This window comes from Lacerta agilis, chromosome 2 (assembly GCF_009819535.1).
Source record: "Lacerta agilis isolate rLacAgi1 chromosome 2, rLacAgi1.pri, whole genome shotgun sequence".
In the NCBI taxonomy this organism is placed as follows: Eukaryota; Metazoa; Chordata; class Lepidosauria; order Squamata; family Lacertidae; genus Lacerta; species Lacerta agilis.
Window position 1 is genome coordinate 29,077,559 of NC_046313.1, and position 19,239 is coordinate 29,096,797.

General features: G+C 41.8%; 1 protein-coding gene across 10 annotated transcripts in view; it reads left to right on the forward strand.

Annotated features, from left to right (window-relative positions):
- Window positions 1–19,239, forward strand: part of MBTD1 (mbt domain containing 1) — a 47,779-nt gene that overhangs the window by 2,551 nt on the left and 25,989 nt on the right. For 4 of the 10 annotated variants that reach the window (XM_033139142.1, XM_033139146.1, XM_033139152.1 and 1 more), the window contains exons 2-6: window positions 3,430–3,489; window positions 4,234–4,435; window positions 6,717–6,856; window positions 11,144–11,258; window positions 11,917–12,002. In XM_033139142.1, the coding sequence (XP_032995033.1) occupies window positions 3,430–3,489; window positions 4,234–4,435; window positions 6,717–6,856; window positions 11,144–11,258; window positions 11,917–12,002 (603 nt within the window). Of the gene's footprint in view, window positions 1–3,429; window positions 3,494–4,233; window positions 4,436–6,716; window positions 6,857–11,143; window positions 11,259–11,916; window positions 12,003–19,239 lie in introns of those variants that run through there. The other 6 variants (XM_033139143.1, XM_033139149.1, XM_033139144.1 and 3 more) reach the window with 4 other exon arrangements.

The window sequence follows — 19,239 nt, forward strand, 5'->3', positions numbered from 1 at the left end:
ACATGAGCTTACACATTCCACGTTCAAACATATTACTTAATGTAATCTCTCCACTGAAAATATTGAGCTGTTAGGATAACAATGTCTTGTTTTTGGTCATTAACATAGCTAAAGAAAGGGGTCCACATTTATTGGAAGGTGTCTCTTTTCATTAAGCCTTTAATTGTCCTCTTGTGTCTGGTGAGACGCTCAGACATTGCTGCACCCCAGATATTATTTCCCCAAATGTTCAGAGTTATTTCAGTCTGGTTCTTTCATTATTGAGCTATCACTAATTGTGCTGCAGTCAGTAAGAAGCCTACTAGGGTGGAGCCCAAGTCTATGTCCAAAGATAGTAGGGCTAAGGTAGGATTTGGAGAAAGAGGTTGGCTTGTAATTGCGGATATAATGGAGAATATTGCAAAAGTATTCCAACATAAAAGGCAAAGGGAGGGATTAATTTTTGCCAGCCTGACTGTCATCCAGTGCCAGTGGAAGCCACCTGTAAGTAAGCAGATATTGTTTTATGAGGGGTGGGAATGGCCCAGAGACCTCATTTGTGATCTTCAATTGGGTGGCCTAATTCTGATTGCCATACAATTTGAAGGCCTCCAGCACCTCCTGCTTCATGAACTAATAGATTGTTGTATATGGGGAAGCAGCACCCTTCAGGTCATATGCTGGTTGCAGCTGCATTGTTATAATCTGTAATGATTAGCTATGGCTGTAAGACAGCAATGAGTTATTATTTTGACTTGTCAGTTGGTTGTTGTAGCTATGTAAAAATTGAGGTCATTGACAAATGTTGCCTAAAGTCAGTGCATGAAGCTGTTGTTTGACATGAGCTAGGCAGAAAAGAGGTGTTTAGAGATGGGGTTTAGAACTGCTTGTCTGCATGACATTACAGAAGACTTTTGGTCAACGTTGAACGTATCTGTGTTGGTGCAACATTATATGCATAATTTTTAGCACTGCAGCAAATGATTACCGGTATGTTGAAGTTGCTATTGAAAGGGGTGGATGAGATGTTGCTACAATTGATTCATATCAAAACCATTTTGTGCATCTTCAGAGTCACACATACCATTACAACTTAAGTTTCTCTTGTCTCTTTCTTGTTCTTCAGATTGCAAGTGCCTTGGGATGAGGATGGATTTATTTATTTAGAACATTTATTGGCTGCTCAAGCACCAAAGTCCTCTGAGTAGTTCACACAGAGTACAATTTAAACATTGATTTTCAGTGTTTTAATTAATCATTCCCTGTCCTTCAAAATTAGCACTAGCAGCATAACAGCGTTTAAAATCAGAGAAAAACAATCAGTCTAAGGGTATTCTGGGGCAATATGCATCTTGCTCTTCTTCGTCAGGACTTGTTAGATCCCTGAAATGTTTAAGCTGTAAATTAAACTAGAAAGAATTGTAGTCTATGGCCATAATAGTTTTTAAAAGTGAACAATCATTGCAGCATATATTTAAGTAACTATATTAGTTATACTGCAAATGTAATAAAGTTCTGTGGTGCCTTAACTGCACTTGGGATAGTGGTGTCTAGCGCTCTCTCTTTTAAGTTCTCAATACCATGCTGCTATGCAAACTTGCCACCCAAGATGAATAAAATTTCAGTGGGTGATCATCACAGAAATACTAGTACTTCTTTAAAATTATAGCAGAAATTATAATAGAAAACATACAATGTATGTAACATGGATGGACGTTTATAATTATTGTGAACGTCCAAATATGTAATTTTTTCAGGCTGTTCATCTCCTGACAAAATTTACTGTGACATTTGCTGTTGAACATTGTATTTACTTATCCTGCCTCACCCTACAAATTATGAAAGTTGCTGTGTGAATAAGTGTATGTCAAGTACTCATGTGTAATACAGTCATTGTGTTTCCACAGGCTCTTCTGTCATCCCAGTAGCATGTATGAGCAATTCAAGTCTGCGTGACTATACTTTGCAGGTTGCAATCACTATCTTTTTCTATCTTTTTTTTTTTAATGATGCTCAGGTTGTGTCTAATACAGTAGTCAGAAGCTGTATAATAGTTATGGGACAGAGATAGCTTTGGTTGCCTTGGTGGATAACTTAACACTGGGAACTGGACAGGGGAGTGTGTCCCTGTTGATTCTGCTGGACCTCTTGGTGGCTTTCAAAGCCATTGACCATGGTAGCCTTGCTGGGATAGGACTTGGAGGCCCTGTTTTACTGTGGTTCCATTCCTTCCTGGTGGGGCCAACCCAGAAGTTAGTGCTAGGGGACTCTTGTTTGATTCCTTGGCTGTTGGCTTGCGCAGTCCCTCGATGTTATGTTTTGTCCCTCATGCTATTTAACATTTACATGAAATCACTGGGAGAGGTAGTCTGGAGTTTCAGGGTTCGGTGTCACCAGTATGTGGATAACAATCAGCTCTATTTCTCCTTTCCACTTAAATCCAAGGAAGCTGTCTTGATTCTAAATTGGTGTCTGTGATCAGCAATGGACTGGATGAGGGTGAGCAAATTGAAACGTAATCTAGGCAAGACGTAGATGCTCTTGGTCAGTCAGAAGGCATAACAGGGAACAGAGATTCCACCTGTGCTAGGTGGGATAGCACTCCCTCTGAAGACACAGGTTTGCTGTGTCTGGGCATGCTCCTGGACTCAGCCCTGATCCTGATCGCTCAGGTTTCTTTGGTGGCCAGGATTACGTTTGCACAGTTAAAGGCAGTGTGCTAGCTGTGCCTGTTCCTTGAATGTTTGATTTGACCACAGTGACACATGTCTTAGTTACATGCCATTTGGAATACTGTAATGCCCTTTTCTTGGGAATGCCTTTGAAAAGTGTATTGCTCTAAATGTTGGACATTCAAATACTGCTGATAGGTCTGGAACTGTTATGGGTGGAAGACACTATTTTTCAGGGGTCTGCTCCTTCCTAATTGCTCAATATAGGAAGGTAGCATTTGATGACTTCTGTTCAACTATATACCTACTGTATATCATAAAGAACTACTTTGTCCATCCTGCCATTGAATGGGATTGTCTGATTTATGGATTGGGGTGCTATTGATACGAGGATAACAACTGGAATTATTATTTTATTTTTACAACGATTTCAGGAGTGGCATTTGTTTTAGCAAATAAAATGTGTAGCATGATCTGCAGTATGCAAGGGATATCTCTTTAGTAATGACATTCTGAGATTGTGCATAGTAGAGCAGCCATTCACATAAAATATAACTTTTGTGATGCTTGTTTTATTCTATCTCTGTCAGTTGCCATGGAAGTGTTTCTATGACAAATCATAAACTTTATGGGAATAGTCTACTTCAAAGACTGAGAATATGTGACGGAAACAGATGAGGGGTGGGTTGTGCTTAGTGGCTAACAAAAGGGGGGAAATGGACCCTAGAAGTTGAAAAGAAGAACAGTGATACACTCTGGCTCTGGCTTTTCTCTCTAGTTCTGGTGTGAAATGAGAATATACCACAGAAAAGCTCCACAGTTTTCTGAAGAGAAAATGGTAGGTCAATGAGCTTTGGTCCCTTCTCTGGGTTGTTACGTGGGGTTGCATCAAGTGTGGTGTAGTGGTTAGTGTGTTGCACTAGGACCTGGGAGACCCGGGTTCAAATTTCCACACAGCCAAGAAGCTCCCTGGGTGACCTTGGGCCAATCACTTGGTCTCAGCCTAGCCTACCTCAGCTAATGTATGCTGCCTGCTGGTTAGCCGAAAGTGGATGAACTGTTGATAAGCAATGCTGGGTATACCAACACATGATTAACTTACCCTTGAATTCTGCAAAGACTATTGAGGACTGTGGTGGCATATTTGAAATCCATAACTTCAGGACTGATGCATTCTGTAGAGAAGCTAGTGAACCAACATAATTTTTGTATAGCTCATTGCTTTACATTTGCCTATATGTAAAGCAACGTAAGTGCTCCCCTGTGATTTCTACAATGGAATATATAAGGGTAATAAATTAAATGCTTGTGTTTGGTTATTGAACATAATTTTGTTGGGTGCTCATCCTGAATATTGCTTTGTGTAGTGCAAAGTCTTTCATTTTTAGTTTATTGTATAGCATTGCATCTATGTAACATTTGCAAATTGCTTTTCAATTTGTCTACATGTGTTGTTTCTCTTTGTGATTTAAGATTATATAGTATGGGTCTTCCACACTCAGTGGAAACCTGTTAAAATGCTGAAATATCTCTTTCAGATCATTTTGTTGAGAGGTTTTAACATTTTAGCTTTTCTTTTTAGACTGAACATTCTTCAAGATCTGAAAGGAAGAGACGTGACTCGTTCGGGATGTTTGATGGTTATGATAGCTGTAGTGAGGATACCAGTAGTAGCTCAAGCTCTGATGAGAGTGAAGAGGAAGTTGCACCCTTACCCTCAAACCTCCCAATTATCAAGAACAATGGACAGGTCTACACATATCCAGATGGCAAATCTGGCATGGGTGAGTGCTTGATTTTTCAGTGGAATGCTAAATCAAATGACCAACTCTTATTTCTATGGTGCCAACTTTTTCCCCTGCTTGGATGTTGGATGTTAGGATCAGTGACAGAAGACTGATGCACATATGTGTCACTTTGTGTGAAGACTGTTCTATTGTTTCCTGTCAGTAAACTGCAGCTAAACTGCACCTAGACAACCATAGAAGTGTACTTAAGCCCTAACAAAGTGCGTGCGTGCTTCCTTTAGCATGCTTACAGAAAAATGTTCAGAGTCAGATACATTCAGGAAGAAGGGGACGTCACCACACCTGAAAACTTGAGAGATATTGGCTTGGGTCTATAGTTCCCATAGGTGGTAATCGACTACACTCACTCAGAGAAGGCTTACTGAAATTAATGGATCTAACTTAGTCATGTTCAGTCATTTCAGTGGATCTGCTCACAGTAAACTTAAATATCACCCCCTGAGTTTCCCTTACAGGGCATTCTCACTGGAGAAGAGGAGGTGTATTTAATCTATTCCTGCATCTTATTGCAGACACTGAAGAGTTGCTCTAGTGGCTTGTGGGACCATCTTGAACAGTGTTGAGGTGCTCCTGGGGGAACAGGAAGCAGCAACAATTGTCGCCTTCCCTTCCTCCAGTGGGAGCCTGTACTGATTCTCAATCCCTTCCATTTGTGGAAGTTGCACCCTGGATCCAGCCCATTGGAGAGGTAGCACACAATACTCCAGATTTTCTCTCCATGGTTGTGCATGCATGCAAAGGTCACAAAAATTGATACAGTAGAGGTTCTAATCCCAGTTGGGATAGTAGGGGGTAAGATAAGAAAAGAAGAGCAAGATTTGGGATGAGGGAAGTTGTGTGTGTGTGTGCGTGCGTGCGCGTGTTGCCTTTTATCTGAGGATCACAGGGTGGGTGACAGTATAAAAACTAAAAAATACATAACATAGTAACAAACAAGACAATAACACACCCCAGCTATTTAAAGACTTACCTGTTTTTATGAAATCAAATGTTTCAAGTAACCGTTTCTAGTGCAGTATGCTGTTTATTAGGGCTTGGCAATATCTGGTTTTCAACAACGTGATATATCATCAGCTAAACTTCGTGATATACCAGTTGATGTAAGGTTGTAACTATGTAGAGGCGGATAGAGTAATATCCCTGCAACTGGGGTCTAAAACTGATACATGTTTACTTACCTTTAACATATTGTTACAACTCTTATTTTATAGTAAGGGAATCAGCAATCATGTGAGAAGCTTCATAGTTTCCCCCACACCACAATTTATTATTATTATTATTATTATTATTATTATTATTATTTTACAAAGCACACACATTCAGTACATCATGATTCACAATACAGTGGTGCCCCGCTAGATGAATGCCTCGCAAGACGAAAAACTCGCTAGACAAAGGCATTCGTCTAGCGGAAGGCTGCCCTGCAAGACGAATTTGTCTATGGGGCTGCCTCGCAAGACGAAAATTTTTCGTCTTTTGTTTTCCGTCTAGTGAAAGCGCGGCTGTCATTGCCGCTTCGCTAGATGAAAAACCCGCTAGACGAAAATTTTCGCAGAATGAATTATTTTCGTCTAGCGGGGCACCACTGTATATCACCATGTCAGATATTATGAAACCATTATCACGATGCAGACCGCAGACCAATTTTGGATGATATATAAATATGTTGCCCAGTCCTGCTGTTTGTAGCATACTTGTGGAGGATGCCTTCACCCAGTTTTGGAAGGGTTCTGCCCTCAGCCTGCACATTGAGTACAGGGCCCTGACTCTCCCGAGGGCCTTTATTAAGGGCTGCTGGGGAGAAGAGAAGAAGGAGCAGGGAAGTCAGCTTCTGCCAGTCTTCTTCTGTGGGTTAGGTCTGGAGAAAATCACATTATGCACAAATAAGTAAATTCTTTGGAAGATTCAAACTTCTGGACATACTTTTTTGTACAGTGGAAGTGGTAATTCATTCTCTTCAACAGAAATGAATCTCCCATGTCAAATTAAGGAAAGAGGAAGAGAAAGAAGTCCAAGAGAGAAAGCTGTTTAGAATCTACATACAAGCTATTAAATATCTGATTGATGAAGGATTGTATTATAAATATAATATATAATGCATATTTATATTTGGGGTGTGTCTAAGTGTTGGTAGCCAACACACAGTTTGAGTTGACTATCTTCTATGTGGACTGCATAGAGCCATGACTGCTTGACAGTGAATGTGGTACTTTATAGTATACATGTAATACATTGGCCATCTTTCTCCCTTTATTAGCTACCTGTGAAATGTGTGGGATGGTTGGTGTCAGAGATGCCTTTTACTCTAAAACCAAGCGCTTCTGCAGTGTTTCCTGCTCAAGAAGTTACTCATCGAACTCTAAGAAGGCCAGCATTCTGGCCAGACTTCAGGTAACGGTACAGTCACAGTTTTATTATCTTTATTATATAGATAAGCTTTAAAACAGATTTGTTACAATGCAGATTAATGCATTTTTTAAAAAAGTTAACTGCTTTAAAGTTAAATATAATATGAGAGCCCTGTTGGATTGGACCCAAAAGTTAGCATCTGGTATCCAGCACTGGCTAACCAGATGCTTCCCACAATCAGGTGTGAAGGCAACAGCCCTTCTCTGTTTATCACCAGCATTAAGCACCTGATTAAGACTCATCCGTTCATCCAGGCATTTGCTGCTTATTAATTCCTAGCTTTTCCTTAATATTGCAATTTCCAGAGGGGTTGCAGCATTGGCCTCCTGTAGCAAAAACAACAAAATTTGTGGCGCCTTAAAACTAACACATTCATTATGGCTCTAGCTTACTTTGTCAGACACATGAAGTGAAATCTTAGTTGGCAGTTGTGTAAATAACCAAATTGTAAGGTGGAAGTTGAATGACATTGAGATGCCTTGGAAGGCAGGCTCTTGTGCTTGCTCACAGACAGCCCCCAAACTAAAACAGTTACTCATGAGCAAGAAAAAGCCACATAGCAGAGATAAGGACACAAGGACCAGACCTAGAGCCCAACTCTACTCCCATACCCACTGCGGCAACACTGTAGCAGGATAGAATAATGTCACCCACAACTTCAGGGGCTCATTCGCCTGCTCATCTTCCAGTGTGATTTATTCCATTATCTGCCAATAATGTCCTTCTACATAGGACAGACAGTTAAGTCTCTGTGCAAAAGAACAGCGATAGATAGACACAAATCTGCTATCAGAAATGGCAGTATTCATAAACCTGTAGGGGAATGCTTTAATCTTTCAGGACACACTGTAACTGACCTTAAGGTGGCCATTCTGGAACAAAGGAAGTTTAAAAGGAAGACTGCCACGTGAAACAGCTGAGTTAGAATTTATCAGTAAGTTAGATGGCATGAGTTCTAGGTTTGCCCTTGTTTGTGTGGACAAGCTTTTTCACTTCAGTGAAAAGGTCTCTGCCATAGATTTTAAAATAATGCAGAATAACCACTTGTCTTCATTTGTTGTTTTTGTACTGTTTTCAAAACTGTTTTTAGTTTGTGTTTGTCTTGAAATGCATATGGAGGGCAATTCGTAAATTAATGAATTAAATAAAATGCAGAGAGGGCAGGATTCAACGAAGTTGTTGCGATGGGAGAACAAGGTCTGTTTGCACACTGGGACTGCTCTCCACCACCACCCCACACCACCTAAATCTGCTTTGCAGAGCTGGGGGAACCTCCACAACAGGTTTAGGAGGCGTGTGGGAGGAAGGGGAAGGAAATATTGTTGAGCAAATGGACCTTTCCCTCCATGTGCACTTAGTACTAAGTTGGATTTCACCCAAAGGATTTTTATTACACTACATGTGTTAATCTGCCAGGGATATCTGACATCTATGATTGTTTCTTATGAATGGTTCCCTGCCCCATTATAGTTGTAATTCAATTTCCGGTACTTCAGCAAAGCTGGGTAAATTATTATCAATCTGCGATTAGAAAAGTGTGCCTACATGTTTAAGCTGTTATTATCATGGTCCGTAATCTTTGTATCTCATTGCCATTCAGCTCCCACCTTACAGTTTTCATCCTCTGTATACCTGCCAACTAAGATTTATCTTTATGTATCTGAAATGGGCTTGAGTCCACAAAAGTATATATTGCAATAAATCTTGTAGTGTTTGTGGTACCACAAAGCTTTGTTGTGTTTATTGGCTACAGTAGTTACATTTTATTTTATTGTAATATTTTATTATGTGGATTGTGTTGTGTGTATATGTTGTATGTTTACATAATGTAAACTGCTGTGAGATAATACAGAAAAAGAGCATTGTAGAAATGTTTAAATTAAAACCACTCCCCACTTGAATAGCTATCTAACCTAGTGGTTGTTACCACTTCTCAGTAAAACAGACTGTGTAAGTTTGTTACGTTTACAAACCAAGAAGTACAAACCATTATTTGGAAGATCAGCAATGAGCCATAATAATACTAATAATAATCTTATTATTTATATGCCACCCATCTGGCTGGGTTTCCCATCTATGCATGACTTCCTCTTCCTTTTGCACAATGAACTTAATAGATGCTGACTGGTTTGTCAAACCACATTTTGCCATGACAGTAAAACTAGCAAAGTTGTTTGAGTGACCTATCTGAACCAGGATCAGACAGTTCATGGATTATTCCATTCCAAACCATTATTTGGAGGCTAAGAAAATGTGATACTGGAATGTATTTATTTAATAAGTTAATGTAAGTTAGTGTGTTTAGTGAGCTATCCACCACAGTCTTAATATTTTATGTGGATAGTCAGTTCTGGCACAATTTCCTTTGCAATTTATACTGAACACAGGTATCCTACTGCTCTCTCCTGAGATAATTGTGCAAATCAAAAGTGACTATTTTGCTCAGCTCAATGTATAGTTATGCAGTATAAATCCCATTAAATCAATTGCCCTTCCTCCCAAATTAGAATGAATAGGTTCTAAGCCAGGCAATGCAGTTGTACATACTTCTACTCAAAAGTACTGTATTGGCCGAATATAAGCTGCACCTTTAAAATTCAAGGGAAGAAAAGGGGGGGAAAGACAATACCCCAATATAAGCCACTCCCTTAAAATTCCGTAGGCACTCATACCCGTAAATCGCAAATGTAGAAGACAATCCTATGGATACCATTCCCCCACGCTCCCAGGCTGCTTTCTGGGGGGGAGCTGCACCGCTTTGCCGGTGGCTTTCCCTCCTTCCCCTTCTTTCTGGCGCTTCAGGGGAGGTTTGGGAGCCAGGGTCAGGACGGGCACCGTTGTCCCACACCCCCGACGGTCCTCGTGGTGGCATCCTGGATGGGGTGGGGCGGGGAGGGCGCTCTCCATTCTGGCCTTAGAAGGCAAGACAGGGACATGGACCTTAGGGCAGCTGTTTCAGCAGAGAAATCGTAAGGTCATGAATATAAGCCACACTTTAACTTTTCACGATCAGAATTTGGAAAAAAGTGTGGCTTATATTTAGGCCAATACGGTAAGTCCCATTGAATTCAATGACACGTGCTTCCACATAAGTGTGTACAAATGTAGCTTTAGTTACATTGGGTTGTGTGTACAACGCTGCTGTTCCACTCACACAACATACTTCCACACGTGCAGAGGAAATGACCCTTCTCTCCTCTCTTGTGAAACCCCTCCAAATCTGTTCCAGAGGGTCAGGGGACCCTCTGGAGCAGATTTTGTAGGCATGCAGGGAGAAAGAGGACATTCTGTTAAATAAAGGGGACACTGCTCATGCAGCATTAACTTCTTTACATCTTCCTTACAAACAGCTGCATTGATATCACTGTGCATATATGTCAGAGAACACTTCAACTACAAGCTTCAGATACACAGATGAGATTGGACTGAAGAATGCTAATCTCTAGTGCCCCCTCTACTCCATTACGTAATGGGTGTAAAAGTTGCTTTAAAGCTCGGTAGTCCAAATACTTTCAAGCTGGTGTAAAAATAATAATAAAATGTTCTTTAAAAATTCCATCATGTTTGCAATGTACAGTTTTGCTAATGTATAATGCCAGCCTTGAAGGAAAGATTGTACAGTGAATTTAACTGCCGAGGGCTATTTGCACCTGCGGTGTTAGATATCCTTCTAACAGCAGAATACTAATGCATTTTCATCTGAGAGCGCTTGTTAAGCTTGAAAGATCATTGCTCTCTCCCAAATCCTAGTTCAAGAGTTTTGAATAATTAGGATTCATTGTTACTTGTAATGTTGGAATGCAGTGATCAGAAACATGTTTTTTATATATTAAGCTTATAAACTACATTCCCCCCATTTTTGCTTGTGTTTCCTTTGAGACATCAAAAATTAAAGAAGATATCATGCCCTGATAGGTTTTGGTAGCATCTGTTAGTTTGTGCAGTCCTTCACTGAAACAAAATATATTTTTGTCCGCGGTTTGTGCTTGCAATGCATGCTACACCTTTCCTATTTTTGTCAGTGCACAAATGCCACTTGGTTGTAGTGACATTGAGTATTTAAAGAAAATTCAAATTAATGTTAAAATCGCAGCAGGCTAGGCGGTCTTTCAAATGGGATTTAGCCAGAAACTGTAAAAAAACAAACTCTTTCTGATGAATTGTGTTTCTGAAACTGCAGTGTTACATTTTGTGCAGCAGATTTCCAGAAACCCTGCTTCTAAAACGTCTTAATGTGAGTTTGAAAAGAACCTTATTCAGCTCTTGTTGTTTTAGGGAAAACCTCCAACAAAGAAGGCTAAAGTGCTACAAAAACAACCTTTAGTTGCTAAATTAGCTGCATATGCCCAATACCAAGCAACGGTACAGAACCAATCAAAGACGAAAACAGGTAACGTGGATGTCAGAAGTCTCTGAGGAATTATTATTGGGTTAACATCCAGTTTTTCAACTTTGGGGAATAATTTCAAGAAGAATTGTAAGGTTTTTCTAACCACATATCCCAGCAATTTCCAAGTGAATAAGTATTCCTCTTATTCACTTATTTATTAAGTTTACTAGTATTGTGGGGTGGGGGTCCTTCATCTGAAGCTGAAGGCCTTGGTTGTTGGGGTGAACCTGTGAAACATTCTGAGGGGCTTGGCTCATGTGCCTTGCTTTCCACCCTTTCAGCTGTATTGGCATTTTCACTAGAACACATTGCTCTAGGGGTTGATAGGTTTCTTTCCCATACTGCTATATCTGTTTGACTGGATGTAATAACTGTCATATGAACCCTGATTGCATCAGTGCACGGGTTAGTTGTTGTTGTTTTGCTTCTGGCCTACATTAATTAGTTCCAGTCTAATCTATATTCTTTTGTAAAAACAAGTTAGATTTCTAGAGGATTTTCTTTGCATAATCCACCATATTCACCTTGTAGTCATACTTACAACCCTGCATTTCTGTTTCCTCCCCCACCCTAAAAGAGACTGGAAATGCATTTATATGTATTAAATATATATTTAGTAAATTATGTACACATTGCTAAATAAAGTAACTCTTTCTAGCATCTGTTCCAGTGGAAGGCTTCAGTTGGGGCAACTACATCAATAGCAATAGTTTCACTGCCGCTCCTGTTAATTGTTTTAAGCATGTAAGTATGTTGTCTTTGATTTTATTATTTTTAGTAAATATTTTTAGTAAATTGCAACAGATAATTTACCAACACCCTGGTGAGAGTGGACTTCCCCTTCCTCCTACAGTTCCCTCTCCACTCCCCCAAATCTGCTTTTGAGAGCCCACCATTAAAGCAAATTTTGGGGGTACGTGAGGGGCTGCAGTTGGTGGGGAGTGAGAAAATGTTGCTGGCAGACCAGCACAACTGGATTTTATCCTATGGCTTTCCCCCCCAATCCTTAGGCATATATGAAATTTTACTGATCTAACAACTGCAATCTTGGGAGCTTCCGTTTCAAAGATGCATGATGCCATTCAGTTTAAATGCTAGCTGTCAAAGCTGTGTGCAAAGTTTCAAAGCAAGTTTCGGATCTAGTTCTTGCCTGTGTGCATAGAGCCGATTTACATACTAAGAAACTGTCTTGAAATCCTGTGGACCTTGAGAAGCAGCCCAATTAATTGAAACCCAGTCAGTCTATTGGTTTGTCAGGCTTGGGTGGGGACCTCAGCCCAGCCCAATCAAACAAAGTCCTTTGAAACTGCCTGCAGATCTTCTGTGAACAGGACAGAGCTCTGCACTGTCTCTCCTTAGAAGCAGCTGGAATTCAAAACAAGCGTGTTTTTCAGGTTAGTTTCACAAGAAAGAACATGTTGTAATCTGCCACTCTGTCAGTAGTAAGGTGCATTGTATACAAGGCTACATAATAACGATAAGGTTGTTCCTTTTCTATAACCGAGATCAAGATAAATAAATTGCTTTATTAGCAAATAGGCAGACACATCCACAGCGAGGTTGTTTTAGGAATGGGTTCAAGTGATGCTTGTAAAACAAGACTGGTTTGGCTTCTGAGTTTGCTCTTGCCAGTGGAAGAAGAACCGATTTTTGCCCATTCCTCTCCCTGCTACAGTCTCTTGCACTGGAGGGGAAATAGGCATAAATTTGTGGCCTCTCTCCCGCCCTTCTGCTGGATGGGAAGTTTTCTGTGAATGAAGAGATAACTTCAGTTCCTGGAAGTCAAACTTTCAAGCCAAGCCAAGCCCCTCTTCTCTAAAGCCCCAATTGTAATGAGTTCAATATTTCCTTTGTGCTGCATGCAGGGCCAGTTTTATCATTAAGATGGTGGGCTGTTTAGGTAATCATCAGGATTAGGAATACCACTTTGTCCTGTGTTTTTATTGATCTTTAAAAGACAACACTCATAACTTTAAAAGACAAATTCTACTACCATACTCATCCCTTTCCATGATTCCATTCTCTCAGCACATTGTAGCTTGCTGGATCAGAAGAAGCAAATGTGATAACAGTAATTCCGTCTGGGTTCCTTCAGTCCCTTTTATGAATGAAGCATGACCACAATGAGGCAGGCACTGAATCTTTTTTGCCTTGTAGTAGTTTGCTGTTGCCACCTGCTTGTTTAACTCATTGATGGTGCAAGTCATGCATTGTCAATGACATTAGACATGTTGGGAGAGAACAGGCAAAATCAGCAAGCACCAAGGGTATGGCTGCAGCAAAAAGACAAATGATTTGTATCAGCAAGCAGAGATTGTTTCCTTCAACCAAATAAACCTGTGCAGCATGTGAGAGAGGAAGGATAACTGCCGTCTTGATGGTCTGGTTATCCCTGACAGACTGGTTTGCTGTTTTTTATTTTTTTTTAAGTTGAAGCAATTTAAATTTATATATGATTCTGGGGATTGTGGAATTGTCTTTAAGGCGGCACCCAATGCTTGATTAGGAGTAAGGCTCATTAAACACAGTGGGAATATCTTTTGAATATAGAATTAAGTTGAATGTCTCATATAAATAACCTAAGACTATGAGATTTCAGAACAGAACTTTGTCTTTATTAAACCAATAATTTTCAGACTCAATTTGTATCACGTGCAAGACACAGAAAAGCTAGTGAGATACCTTGGGTGAGCAGTCATATTTTTGGAAAAGAATTCCTTTTGATTAAAAAAAACCCTCACATTATACTTGCCCCTGTATTTTGGAGGGACAAGTGTCACTGGGGGATGTTGCCTGGAATAGTCACTTCAGGTCTCAAATGTCTTAAGGGGGCACTGATTGTACATTATGTTTGTATCCCAGGTTTCAATTCAATAGTAACTTTCAAAGCAACTGTCACTGAAACATACAAAAAATCCAACAAACAACAATAAATGAAACAATCAATTACTCTAACAGCAGAAGGATGATTTAAATTGTATGCATTAAAATATCTGGAAAATAAATTCAGTTTCACATGGTCCCTAACATAGCAGGCACCAGATGATTGGCCCTGCAGAGAACTTTCTGCTGTTGGACACCTCCAGCAAGAAGTCTGGTATGTTTAGCCAGTACAGAAGAAGTGGGGGGGGGGGGAAGCACAATGATACTTTTCAAATATGTGAAAAACTGTCACATAGAAGAGGGCAAAGATCTGTCCTGTGTATAGATTACAGGAGGGTAGATTTAACTGAGCATTGTGAAAAACCTCTTGACAGTTAGAACAGTTTGAGGATGGAAGCAGTTACTTAGTTGGGGTGGGTGAATGGGCAAGCTGTCACCGGAGAGCTTAACATAGAGGCTGGACAGCCATCTCTTGGGTTTGCTGTAGCTCTGGCATACAAGCCCCCTCCAATTCTGATTTTATGATAGTTCTACTGCATCTCCTCCATTGGGTGATAACTGAGGACTTGGGGGTGCCCTTTCTCCCTCCTCTTAAAGAGCAGCATGAGTGAAGTATGAGAGGGAGAGCTTTACCTAGCCAAGAAATGGGGAGGCTCTGTGGCAGTGAAGGTGCAAGGGTGGACAAGTGCTCTTTGGTGCTTGCCTGCTACTTGCACTTAGGCACGTTGCTGAGTCACAGACTTTGTAGCTGCTTTTTCACCAGCATTTTCCTTTGGCTGGATGTCAATCTGCTCTGCATGCAGAGTGTCCCAGGTTCAATTTTCTGCATCTCCAGAAGAAGCTGTGAGAGGCCTTTGCCTGAAATCCTGGATGCTGCCAGTCATTGTAAACAGTATGTGCTGGTCCCGTGGGTTACCCGAGAGGCGAGGTCCAAGTCCGGTCCGTGGTCAAAGGTGCAACGTAGAGGCAGTCCGTAGTAGCTGAAACTGGGTGCAGGGCAGGGAGTTGGGCAAAGTCAGGAACAGGTATGCAGGAAGGGAACCAGGGCGGGTCAGGAGCTCAGGCAGGAAAGCAGGATGGGATTCAAGCAGGAACTGGTCACCAACAATGTTGCTCCTGCAATTTGGGGCTGGGGCTAGCCGGCTTTTACCTGCCCCGAGGCATAGGGCGGCCCCAATCCTCTGGTGGCTCACCTCTCCTGGCCTGGAGGCAAGCACTCCTCCTGCGGGAACTTAGTTCCCTTTGCCTCTCTGCCCTGAGCCTGTGCAGCTCAGGAGAGGCTGGAGGATTACCGGACCCAGAGGCAACCTCAGCTTCCTCTGACAGGGCTGAGAGTGGAGCACCTGCCGGCAATGGGTCTTCCATCCCATCAGGAGATGCCTGAGGATCTAGCACAGGTGTGGACCCTTCAGGCTCATGCCCTAGCCCCGGCTCTGCTGGTTCTGGAGGCGGGAAATCTTGTGCAGGCTGGGATCCCTCAGGTTCAGCATCTGAGTCCGAATCCCAGGCCATCACACAGTACTGAGGTAGATGGACCAATGGTCTGCCGTGCATAAGGCAGCCTCTGTGTTTCTATATTTGAGCATGTTCTGGTGTACAGTGTATTTTTATAGAAATAACGGTAATTCACGAGGAAGGAGACCACAATTAGATGTTGTATGTTCTCTTCATTCTTTCAGTTCAGTCTAGCATAGGCAGATGACAATATGTGTCTCAGAATTTCATCCTGAATTCCTTGCTTTATATGGTGAGCAACACAGTGGTGAGGATTGTGTCCTGCTGCTCATACTTTCAATAACTTTCAACAACATCAAAGTACAGGAGATTGGTTTGGGGGGGATGGGGAGATATCTAATGAAGCTAAATGACTCACAAATGAATTATGCAAGACCAAGTATGCATTTGGAACCTAATTTTAAGGTATTTCCTAAATCGGGGTAGGGAGCTGGATCCAGTCAGTTGGCCGGATCTTGCATTGATGCACCCTTGGGCCATTTTGGTGGTTGGGGCCCTCCGCAGCCTCCCAGCCTCCCACCTGACAGTCATCTGACTTCACTGTGATGTCAGGTAACTCATTTTTCCTTTGTAGTGTGGCAACTGGGCTACATAGAAATTCTATGCCAAGTGGGGGTGAAGTTACCCCCAGTAAGCTGATAGTAGCTGACTTCAGGCTCCATTTTTGGGTGGGATCAGCTGTGGTAACTCAGTAGCACATCATATTTGAGCTGGGTTACTTTTGGTGACGGTTAGCTGATGGGTTGTGCACTATCACCATCAGGAGTGCCTTTAAAGGTTCCCAGTTGTGCACTGGCAGTATGCCTTTACCTACCCCTCATCTGATGCAGCATTTGTGGGACTGTGGTTTGGGGGAAATGGCCTTGCAGACCAAATTGGGACCCCTGCCAGACGTAATTAGATCTATGGGGTGGAGGTTCCCCATACCTACCCTAAATGGATGTGCATATTAAAACAGAACTATGTAGGCAGTACAGACCATTGCAACAAACTGTTCTGATAGCATTTCACACATAATCTGCTATTGATTGTGCTGGTCAACACAGTCATGTTTTTAATCTTAGTTTCCATGCCTGAAGTCATCTGTGCATATATTCTGTTTTAAAATCTACCTCCAAGAGCGTTCACACTTGCAAATCGACATTCAAAACCATCTCTAGCAGCTATATGTTCTATATCAGGAGTAGGCAACCTAAGGCCCGTAGGCCAATTGCGGCCCAGTTGCCTTCTCAATCTGGCCCGTGGATGGTCTGGGAATCAGCGTGTTTTTACATGAGTAGAATGTGTCCTTTTATTTAAAATGCATCTCTGGGTTTTTTGTGGGGCATAGGAATTTGTTCATTCCCCCCCCCCAAAAAAAATAGTCTGGCCCACCACATGGTCTGAGGGATGGTGGACCATCCCATGTCTGAAAAAGGTTGCTGACCCCTGTTCTAAATGTTAAGTGTGGTGTAGTGGTTAAGAGCGGTGGACTCATAATCTAGTGAACCGGGTTTGCTTCCCTGCTCCTCCACATGCAGTTGCTGGGTGACCTTGGGCTAGTCACACTTCTCTAAAGTCTCTCAGCCTCAGTCACCTCACAGAGTGTTTGTTGTGGGGGAGGAAGGGGAAGGAGAATGTTAGCTGCTTTGAGACTCGCTTCAGGTAGTGATAAAGTGGGATATCAAATCCAAACTCTTTTTCTTCTTCTTGATGTTAAGGAGGAAATGAGCTTCGTTACTTTTAATTCATTCCACTGTGCCCATATACGGGTATAGGGATTGCAGATGACTCTACGTAGTAACATATAGTACATTAAATAGGCTGCCTTGTAATTAGCATTCAGATGTTCCACAAAGGAGCGCAAATGCTTCCGCTTATTTATGTCCTAATTGCTGCTAGTGCAAATAAATGGTCGATTTGTTCCGAGGAAGTTGTAAAGTCTTATCTGGAGCTTTCCCTAGGCTTAACTTTATTATAGGGTTGCATGATTTCTATAAAACACACCAAATTCCATCAGTAATCTTACTAAAAGCTTTGCATCTCAAAACATTTTGCCCCACCGCCCTTCTGGGAGAGTGGAGGATGTCCTATGGAAAGTATATTTTTTGTTGCACAAGCCCTGTTACAGTTTTCAAAGGGATTGTGCATTGGATGGATATGGAATCGTTAAATGCAACAGATCAGGGTCACTGCAGACCCAGCAAGAATCTTCATCACTTTTTGCTCACCATGCAGACCTGGCCATATGTGCTAGAACTGGGATTGGAAACTTGTGGTCCTGCGGATGTTACTGGACTCCCAACGCCCATCACCCCAAGCTAGCATGGCCAATGGTCAAGGATGATGGGAGTCATTGTCCAGACACAGGTTCTTTATCCCCCTGTACTGGTAATAGTACAACAGACAAACACGACAGCTACTAGCATCAGATAGTGGATGGTCTTAAACCTATGCACACTTGGGAGTAAGTACCATTGAACGCAGTAGAAACTGTATATTTGGTGCATTGTAACCTGGTTTTCAGATGCAATTTATTTATAAACTGTATGTAATTACATGAGGAATATTTTTCCCCTTTTCACTAGATGGCACTGATGCATTATCGGCATACTAGCACTCCTCCCCCTTTTAATAATGCAGATATTATTCTCAATGCAGAGAGATGTGTGAGGTCTGCATGTGCAGTGGGGCCTTCTCTGTCTGATTCCATGCAAGCAGCTTTGTCTGAAGCAAGCAGTTATTTAAATTTATGTTAGGTTTTTTTTTAAGAAACAAACAAACAGCAGCTCATTTATTGTGGGGTGGGAAAGCCTGCTCTTGGGTGGGGGAGCCTTGTGCTTGCACCCACATGAAGGGAACTCTGGATTGTGGCCACTGCACATGCAACAGATATATCAGGTGCACCTGGAAAAAAAAATATTGCACCATAGTTCTAAAGCCCCAAGAGGCCTTAAATATTTCTGCCTGGTGTTTTTAGTGCATTTGAGAAAAGCCAGTAGTAATACTTAGCTAGCCCAGGCAGAGAAGTTTTAGGGTCAGCCTTTTTTTTGGGTTGGGAAGCCCACTTACATGAACCTGGACCTTGCCCATCAAGACCTTCCTGATTGCAACTTACCTTGCAGGGAAGGCGGCTGTCCCTCCCAGATAATTCCTCCAGAGTGTGCGCTGGATCAGAGTGGTGGCCCAGGCAGACCTTCCTTTTATTGGGAAGGAGCCCAAGATGGATGCCTTCATCATGAGTTCGAAAGGTAAACTTGTTCTTATCTGTATGCTTATGGTTCTGCTAGTAAGCGTATTGCGCAAGAGAAGACAGTATGCTGGCTATACACAGTGTACCATCGTTTCAAGGCCATGAGACCCAAACCCATGATGGCTTTCTTTGGAAGCGACAGCCATATGGATTGGTGTAGGAGGAACTAGCAGAACCGCGATCTTCACAGACAAGGACAAGTTTAACTTTCTGCTATACCCCTATACCAATCCGAAACTTTGAAACCCGATGCAGTCAATTTTGTTTCAGTCGAACGGAGTTTTTGACGGGCACATGTGACTCACAGGGATGTATGGCCCCAGACTCTTTCTTTCCATATGGCCTACCTCG